A 10,000-nucleotide genomic window follows, 5' to 3' on the forward strand; every position below is an offset into this window, starting at 1 on the left:
CCAGGAATTTGCTCACCATTGAATGCCTCAGCCAGCTCCAATGTTCTCCATTATGGCTAGAATGGCTAACATCACTATTAGTCTTATCACTTCAGTCTCAGCTTTTGTCTTGTATTTCCGATCAATGCCTTTAAAATAACATCACTGATAAACAATAACCATATCAATCAGTCCAGCCACAACACTGCTGTAACGTTGTCCAGTTTTAACCTCTCGCTCACTGATGGAACGAAGCACCATGATTACTTAATGTGATTCTCAATGATTCTTAAACGGGGAAGAGGGTGGGCTGCCACTCAAATGTCAGGTCTCCATTAAAGAGGGCTGCACAGAAAGAGAGAGAGAGGTTGGTATAGAGTCTTTCTATTCTTTGTCCATCTCTCTCTAATGGAGGCTGACACCACTGCCCTGAGCCTCGCCCTAAGAGACTGGCCGTAGAAGTGCTCTTTGACAATTACGCTGCAAAAAGGTTTAAGCAAACTAAGCTGACCTGATTTGACTTGATCCTTCTGACCTTAATAGGCCTCTACCCTCAGTCAATTTTCCTCTCCTCTCCAGCCACTTCCATTCCCATACCCTTACACTCTCTCCCTCCCAGATTTCCCAGTCTTACCAGTGACAGTGATGAGCATTGGGGCGACCAGCGGGCGGTTGTTGTCCAGTTTGCGGCTAAGCCGGATCTCTCCACTGGTGTGGTTAAGTAGCAGTAGATGGAGCTCGTTGCCACGGTCAATAGTGTAGTAGAGTCGATCCGACACGTCGGGATCATGGGCCGGCACACGTCCAATGACTCCACTCGGGAAAGTGTTGGAGCGATTTGACACAAAGTTATTGAAGATGATCTGGAAGTCCTTCATCTGAGGCCCATTATCATTCTGGTCTAAGAGCCGGATCCTCACTGTAGCTCGGCTAACCAGCGGGGCGGAGGTGGCCTGGACCACAATCACGTACTCAGAGCGTGTCTCGTAGTCTAAGTCAATGAGTGAGGTGAGCTCACCAGAAAAGATGTCCATCTGGAAGATCTCTGGAATGTTGCCTTCAACAATTTGGTACATGATCTGTGCATTGGCTCCCTCGTCTGGATCAGTGGCGGTTATTTGTGCGACAACTGAACCAACAGCGCTGTTCTCTTTGACCAGAACTTCAAAATCGTCAGCTGGGAACACTGGGGCATTATCGTTGACATCCATCACGCTGACCTGGATGTGTACAGGTGTTCTCTGAGGAGGGACTCCCCGATCTACCGCAAACGCAGTTAGTTCATAGAACGGAACGCTTTCACGGTCTAGGCGGCGAACAGTTCGGACTATTCCAGAGGTGGGCTCAATAGTGAAGTCACCGTCCCCATCCTCTCCATTCTGGAAGGTGTACTGCACACGGCCGTTGGCATGGGCGTCACGGTCGGTGGCTGATATCTGCAGAACGCTTGTGAAAGGTGGGGCATCTTCACTGACTCCACCCTGATACCGTGGGCTGAGAAACTGCGGCGCATTATCGTTGACGTCATTGACGTTCACCTCCACGTACGTGGTGTCAGATTTCTGTGGGATTCCGTTGTCTCGAGCTGTGATGGCGAGTGTGTACGTCATCTGGTCCTCGTAGTCCAACTCGGCCTGGAGCGTGATCGCGCCGCTCGCTGGGTCAATGCGAAACTGTGGGATGTTGTCTTCCAAGAAGTAGGTGATGCGTGCATTCTCTCCAACGTCCTCATCTGAGGCGCTGATGACCACTACCGTGCTACCAGGAGGACGATCCTCGTTTATGCTAACTGAGTAATGGGCGCTCTGGAATACTGGCCGGTGGGTGTTAGCATCCGTAATATTGATGTGTACCTGACAGGTGTCATGAAGTGTTCGGTCTGAGGCCGTTACGGTTAGCACATAACGACGCTCCTGCTTATAGTCCAGTGGCAATGCCAATGACAGAAGCCCTGCCCCTCCAGCTGTACTAATAGCAAATCGGTTACGCGTGTTGCCGCCGGTTATCTGGTAAGTGACAGCACTGTTGACGTCACGGTCAACCGCTGTTACGCTGACAACGCTAGTCCCAACTGCAGCGTCCTCATTCAGACGCACATAGTATTCTTTTTGCAGGAACTCTGGACGATTATCATTAACATCCATGACTGTAATTGTAACACTTGCTGTGGCAGAAAGAGGAGGAGCTCCATAATCTCGTGCCTCCACACCAAAGAAGTAGTGTTCTACCGACTCACGGTCTAGCTCTGAGCTCACTGTAACCCAGCCAGTGGCTGCATTGATCACAAAGGGTGTGTCAGAACCAGTTCCTGTTAAACGGTACTCCAGCCGGGCATTATCGCCAGAATCCGTGTCAATAGCCTGGATGTGTAGGATGGAGTGACCAATGGGGGCGCTCTCCAGCACTGTGGCCTGGAATGGTGTGGATACGAATATTGGTGGGTTGTCATTGACATCAGTGACCTGGACGCTCACAATTCCCGTGTTGTTAGAAAGAGGCGGGCGGCCATTGTCCTGGGCTCGCAGACGCAACGTGTACTCCCGTTCTGACTCAAAGTCCAGTGGTGCCACCACCTGAACTTCTCCTGTTATGCTGTCAATGGCAAACTGCCCACGGCTGTTCCCACTGATAATGTTGTAATGCACAGCAGCATTTCCATCTTTGTCTGCGTCAGATGCACTGACTCGCAGGATCTCGGAGTGCGGTCGTACGTCTTCCCTTACCGCCACCACGTAACGCTTCTGGCCGAACTGTGGCACGTTGTCGTTCTCATCCAGGACGGTTATGTGAACATTAACAGAAGCTGAGCGAGGTCCAGGCTCTCTTCCTTGATCACTGGCTTCCACCTGTAGTGTATAACGTTCGTTTGTTTCCCTGTCGACAACACCACGTGTTGTGATAAGGCCTGACCGGGGGTCGATCTCAAAAGCAGCGCGCGCTGCAGCCGCACCCTCGCCGATGAAACGGTAGCGGATGTTAGCATTAGATGGGGCATCAAGATCAGTGGCACGTAGCTGCAGAATGGGATAGCCCTCTTCTACATTCTCACGTATCGTTTCACGATATTCTGTCTGCTCAAACACAGGGGAGTGATCGTTACGATCTGAAACTGTGATAGTTACCATTGTGGTCCCAGAGAGTCGGGGGGAACCATGATCTGTTGCCGTGACGCGGAAGTAATGCAGATCCATGTGTTCACGGTCAAGGATGTGGGTGGTGGTTAGTAGGCCAGTGATAGGGTCAATATGGAAGTAATCCAAGGAACGGCTGTTCATTAGGGGAGCTATGCTGTAGGTGAGCCTGCCTGCCTCTCCTGCGTCTGGGTCTTCTGCGGACATTGCTATGACTGATGTGCCTGGAGGCTGATTCTCTGCAACCTGGACCTGGTAGTTGTACTGAGGAAAGTGGGGGTGCCGATTGGCTGCTCGGCGAGAGCGACCCATAGCTGGGATGTCTGTTTTCCCTTCGCTGTACACCTCCTCTTTATTTTTACCCTCATTTACATCCACCACTCTTCCCTCATAGCTATCTCCACCCATCTGACTTATTTCTTGCCATTCTAAATTTCCTTGGTCTACAAACTCATCTTTTTCTTTCTGTGTCTCTTCATATTTCTGCCACTCTTTGTTCTCAATTCCCTGTTCCTCCCCCTCTTTTGCCCCTCTCTTTTCTTGCTCCCCCCTGTTGCCGTATGAGGCGCCACTGCTTTGACCTCTCCCTAGTAAAACTGTACCCTCCCGAGTCACATCTTCTTTTTTGTTCTCCACACTGATCCACACTTCTGCTTCCTCCCTTTTTCCCCTTGCATCCTGTCTGTCACCCTTCCCCCCTTCTTCCTTGTCCACCTCTCTGTCCATTTTTTCCTCCATCCCCCATTTCTCTGCCACGGCCCCCAGCTGCTCCTCCAACTGACTGACACCCTCAGCTTGTAATGACTCCAGTTTACCGGATTTTAATTGCGAGCGCGTGGCTCCCCCGTCGGCGGTTAAGCTGTCACCAGTGCTGCTGTCAACACACGTCGCGTGCAAGTCTTCAACCAAAACCGAGCCACGCTGTGATTGCACGCAAGGTTCAGACGAGCTCAAGTTCTGTGTCAGACTGACGTTGTCATTCTCTGTTTTCATTTGGATATTTCCGACATCGCTGTCATTGTCGTCTTTGCCGCCTTTGTGACTGTGATGCGGATTGTCGTTTTTGTTGTTATTGTTGTTTGTATTCATCAGAAATACGCCCTCAGAAGAAATTCTCGAATCATCAGCCGGTTCTAGGGGTATCTGGGTGAAACTGATTGCCACTGGAGCTGTCCAGTGAGATCGCGGTGCTGACTTTCCCCCTGCGCCGTCGGCACCCCCGGCCCAGAGGCCAATAGCTCTCAGGTCGTGGTGTGAGTCACTTGAGTGTTTAGTAAAGTTTAGTTCGACGAATGTATCGCTGTCATCAGAAGAAGTTACGGTAACAGTTGAGTCAGGCTCATATATATCTTTAGGAATCGAATCAGAGGAAACGGTCATGATGTCAGCAGTGACATGATAATTAATTTCTGTTTTCCCGGAGATGCCCTGGTAGCAACATTTGCTCTCTTTGACTCTCGTAGTGGTAGAGATTCGCTGGTTTGAAACACTGTCTGACAAATGTCCCCCAGGAGTCGTGAGAGCAGCTGCATATCCTCTCTGTTCTGTCACCCACCGTGACTCAGGACAACTGGGTTCAAACAAGGACTTCAGCGAACACTTCCATGTAAACTTTTTACTGTCTCTAAAGGAATGTGTGCTCTGGTTCACATGCTGATCACGCTTAGTAAACCACGCGGTTAAATTTTCTCCTACATCCAATAATTTATTGTTTAACTCTAAGGTAGTAATGATGTAATGAGGGAAAGTACTTTTTCTGTAGTCTTCAGCTTTTCTCTCGAAAACTGTTGCATCTATACCCACATCATGCATAATTGTGGAAACACAGAACCAGTTGTTGTCGGATCGGTTTGTGCATCTTTCTAAATTGACTGCGCGTGCGATAGCGTCTTCTGTAATGTGATGAGACTCGAGACAGCTGCTCGCGCTGCCTTGTAACTCAGTGGAAAGGTGTTGCTGTGGGTAGGGCTCACACTCCCAGCTACTCCCAGTGCGCTCGATGCCCATACAGAAGCGATTGCAACCCTCTCTCGTAGGATCGATAACAGCGAGAAGGCCTGAAAGAGGACAGTCAGTTTTACTTTTGTCCAAATTATCGGCGTCCAAGCTGTTGTGGTCCAAATTAAAATGACAGTGGTCCTTAGACAGCAGACGAGTCGGTCTCCTAGTGGCAATAAACCCTTGTGTAGTTGCATGGTTATTTCGGTTGGGTCCAGTTTTCTCTCTTGCTGGTATCCCGTCACAAAATTGCGAGTCAGAACCCAAGCATTTCGGTCCCCGACGCTCGCCTAGTACAAAGACCCTCCCTGTGGCGCACAGTAGACAAGGTGTCAGCCGTGAGCATGCTCTAGTCCTTTGTACGGACCGCTTTTTGCCGTTGTGAACCAGAGAGGCAAAAAAATGGGAAACAACGCCCCTCTTTCCACCGGCGCCGCATCTACTAACTGGGTGAAAATGACAGTGTCCAGCAACTGGCTCCGGTACTGAAGTAGATATTTGAGCAGCCCGGTTTTCCGGTAATGCCGGGTCCAGAGGCTTTCCAAGCACCCCATACTGGAAACGGGATCCACAGATGAAACATTCTGACCGTGAACTCAGTAAAGGTAATGTCCATTCAGGGTTTATATCCAAACTGCCCTGAGCCAAGACTCCAGTTCCACCGGGCTGGCCGACTCTCTCGCTGTCTCCGGGGGCAGGGTGTGTGCGCGGGGTCCAGCGGCAGGGCCCCGCTGCCCTGCCCAGGATGACGGTGAACAAAGAGCTGATGAGCAGGTGTAGCAGCAACGGCGAGAACAAGCTAGAGCCCAGTAGCAGTGCAGCCATTAGTCTGGTGAGATCCTTTCTCTCCCCCTTTCTCCCTCTCACCCCCTCTCTCTGTCTCGCTCTCTTTCACTCTGATCGAGTATGTCTCTCTCTCTCTCTCTCTCTGGTCGCCGGCTATGTTGCCAGCTCATCCGCCACCGCCCGACTCCTTCCTCCGTGCTCCCCGGTCTCTCGGTGATCCCGGGAAGCTCGCATTTACTCTCGGTGTCCGGTAGAACTCGTGCTGGCAGCGTTAGGGGCGCAGCATCTCCCGCTCTCATTCATATCCAACATGGCTCTCAGCAGACCCCGGTGCTACTATCCATCCTCCCCCTCGTTCCCTGCTATCTTCCCTCCTCCCTCTCTCTCTCTCTCTCTCTCTCTCTCTCTCTCTGGCTCAGAGGAAAGGAGAATGGTTCATTCCAACGTGCGCAGGACTGTTTCACCACCCGCAGCCGCCATATCCACAACTGGAAAGCCCCTATTAATGAACAAATAATGCTATCTGTGTTTGCTTTTTAATGGTAAATGAAATACAGACATTCGACAATGTTTTCCTTTGATGACATGCTTTCCTGCAGGTTGGGGCGTGATAAAGGCTTCCTCGTTGAATTTTTCATCATAAAAGGTCTAATATTAAATTGAAATTATGAATATTAAACAAGGAGTACTTAACTGGCATCTTAAATTGACATTCATTGCCTGCATATTTGGTTTTGTTTCCATTTTGATTTCACATCCTTGTGCACTTCGAGGTGGCAAAAGCTATTCTTAACAGAAAACGCCCTCGGTGAATCAGTGTCCATCTGTGACGTCATGCCCTGTCCAGAGAACAATTTCCTCAGTGTAATTATTTTTTTTATTCCATGCTGTTAGTAGCGACCACTATAAGCTACTTTTTCATCTACCACTTTTTAGAGAAATTACTTCTGTGGCAGAGCCACCTCCGTCTCGTCAATCCTATTTAAAAGTAGGATTCTCCTTTTTTTTTCAAATTACATTGCGAGCGAATTTCAGTGCTGTAAATCTTCCCCCAGCGTGGCGGGTGAGACGGCACTCTTTTTCAGAAATAGACCTGCGCCTTACAAAAACCAATCTGTGTCTCGCGCAGTCTAGTAGGCGCTGACATGGTTGGAACGAATCCACGGATGTTGAAAAATTCATACGGCTCAATTATACTGTGAACACACATGCGCGCACACACACATGCACACTAAGCCGCCGTCATCGTGCCACATGGCCCTCTGTTTCATGTTCTCTCTCTCTCTCTCTCTCTCTCTCACACACACACACACGCACACACACACACACACCCTGTGTGTGTGTGCGTGCGTGCGCGCGCGCAAGCGTGCCTCTTGAGCTGAACAAAACTGACCATTTGTTTAAGCGTATTGATGCTTTTGTGGTAAGTGTGGCAAATAAGACGTGTGTAGGTCTTAGAACCGTCTAGACTCTCCTATTGCTGTTTTGATGCTTGATGGTATTATATCACACGTGAGAGACTAGATCATATTAGATGAAAGTGGGTCGGAATTCCCTGACACTGATTCCGTCGTTGTAACTGTTCTGTTAACGGGCTACTGTGAGATCTGACGGGTTGTTGTTTAGTTTAGTTTACTAATAAAATGAAACCAATATTCACAGCTGTCCGTAATTTCATACAAATTAGCTACATTGTTCAAAATATTTTGTCTTTAGCTTTATCAAATACTGTCCAATTTGCAACTCGATTAATTACTGATTAATATTTACTAGGTTTTTAAGTTTCCCAATAGTAACCCAGCGCTATTGTATGTGCCAATGGAATTATTTTAATATTTTATTATGTTGACGCAATACTTTAAATGGATCAAACTACTATTATAAACAATCACTAACGAAATCTATCAGTTCGATCTTAGAGCCTACTCTCATAGACCAACATCAAGAACGTGTGGTGACATAATTTGAAATAAGACATTGATAAGATTCAATCATCTCATGTTGTCCACACGGGAGCGTTTTGTACATCAGGACCTTGGACAGTGACCAGTGCTCAAGGCTTCGGTATGAAAGTCTTTTCAAGAAGCAGTGAACGTTTAAGATCTTGTCGTAGATATCTGAGCGTGAGGGTTAACTTGATTTTTTTACTGGATTCTCAGCACTGTCTCATTAACTATAGTCCCTTTAAATTGCTATAAAAGGTCCATGCGCGGAATTTAATTGTGGAGCGACCCCTTTGCATTCCATGTTACGGTGTTATTTAATTAGTCTGGTAATATAAACAATGATAGACTGGAATTAAAAAAGAAAGACAGTTTCATTGCGGTCTATGGAAATTCAATCAAAAGTACACCCACTTATATGTATTTGTGTGTGCGTGTGTGTGTGAGTGAGTGAGAGAGAGAGAAAGAGAGAGACAGGAGTGGGTGGAGGGGGGCGATGAACTGAAAGTCCAAGTTGATTTAAGGAGATGTGCATCACAGCACATATTTACGAACACATCTAACATATCACACCGACTCCAAGCCACAGCGTTCAACGGCCAACTATTCACAAGCATGAGTTACTATGGGAACGGTGAGAGCAGGGGGTACATTCCACCTATGGAGGATTATACCCTGCGGAGAGGCTGAGAGTAGTGCGCGCGTGTGTGTGTGTGTGTCAGAGAGAGAGCGTGACTGTATGTGAGGAGGTGGATCAAATATTTCTCCTGCTCACCACAGTTGTTTCGTTATTACAGGCCCCCGGCTCCCCTTTCTCCCTTCCCTCCCTTGCCTGACCAGTCAAGCGCAGAGGTCTTACCGGTCCAGCCCGAGAGAACCCGCCTTTCTAGAAGCCCCGGCGGCAGGTGGTACCCTGATGCACATCTGGTAGGGCTATCTGGTGTGAGTGGAGATGATGCCGTGGTGATACATATTCACGAGAGGTGACGGAATTGTGATCTGGGTGGAGTGCGGGGGGTTGAGGGGTGCGCAGCAGACCAGCGGGTAATCGTGTCGATTGCTAGGCGAGAGCCCATTGTTATCAGCATCTACAATTTATTGAAGAGGGGCTCTCTCCCTCTCTCATTCACTCACTCTCACTCTCCTAACGCACACACACACACGCACACACACACACACGCGCGCGTGTCCGTTGTCCTCAGCCTCCCCCCTTTATTTGGAGAGAGTGGCATATGGTGGCAGCTGAGCGGTGTGTGCCGGCGTTTGAACGACTGTTGCATCACCAAGGCCGAATGGACTGGTTGAATTAATTAAAACAAGCCCATTGTTCAGTCAAAATGAATTCTCAAAAAACTCCGGAAGAGCAAAACCAATTAGGCTTTACCGGTAAACGGAAACACCCACTAACGTTTCTTCCCTGGCCCGTGCCGCCTCCTCCCTGAATTCTGGGGGGCTGTTTATTTGTGTCGACGTTGTCTTTGAAAGACAAGTATCGGGGAGAGGGATGATGTCATTAGTAATTTAGGGATTATGTGATTATGAGGTCTGTATGTTCGTTATCTGGCGAGAGGTTAATGGATTCAGACATGGAGCTCAGGCAATTTGGCAAGTAAATTACTTCGCGCATACTGTTAAAAAAATGGACCTATTTTACAGTAAAAAAATATGGCTAAGAAATACCGCGTAGCTAATAATGGGCTGTTTGATTTCATGACACGCTAAATGTCGCTTAGTATGTGAAAACTTTCGTTATATTATGTGACAGAACTCACAACAGAAGGAATAAGATTTTCAGTTTTCCACACGAATAGGTCTACACATATGCTCATACATTTATACACATACATCTAAAGGTTCTGTCTAATGTGTAGCAGTTTAATTAGTCACGGTTCACTCACGTTCTATAAACAAACACACCAGTTGTGCCGAGTGAAGTGAGTAGAAAATGATCATACACGTGTGGAGCAGATTTGGAAACGTAATATCAGAAAACATTACGCGTAACCCAGCGCATCGAGGTGCAATTATGAGCGATTCAGCCATTGCGTTATCCTCATGTATTACGCACAGCTCATATCAAAAGGTTGATTTTAGGCAAAATCAAAACAAACATACACATTTTTAAAAAGTGTGTGTTTATACGGGGGGGGGGGGGGGGGTCTT

General features: G+C 48.1%; 1 protein-coding gene across 1 annotated transcript in view; it reads right to left on the reverse strand.

The window, feature by feature from the left end:
- The window catches only part of celsr3 (cadherin, EGF LAG seven-pass G-type receptor 3), a 37,299-nt gene extending 31,366 nt beyond the window's left edge, over positions 1-5,933 (reverse strand). The window contains exons 1-2 of the mRNA XM_030785171.1: positions 5,084-5,933; positions 614-4,603 (exon numbers count right to left, since the gene is read on the reverse strand). Coding sequence (XP_030641031.1) covers positions 614-4,603; positions 5,084-5,933 — 4,840 coding nt within the window. The remainder of the gene's footprint in view (positions 1-613; positions 4,604-5,083) is intronic.
- Positions 5,934-10,000: the final 4,067 nt, after the last annotated feature.

The sequence above is a fragment of the Chanos chanos genome, chromosome 9 (assembly GCF_902362185.1).
Source record: "Chanos chanos chromosome 9, fChaCha1.1, whole genome shotgun sequence".
Taxonomy (NCBI): Eukaryota; Metazoa; Chordata; class Actinopteri; order Gonorynchiformes; family Chanidae; genus Chanos; species Chanos chanos.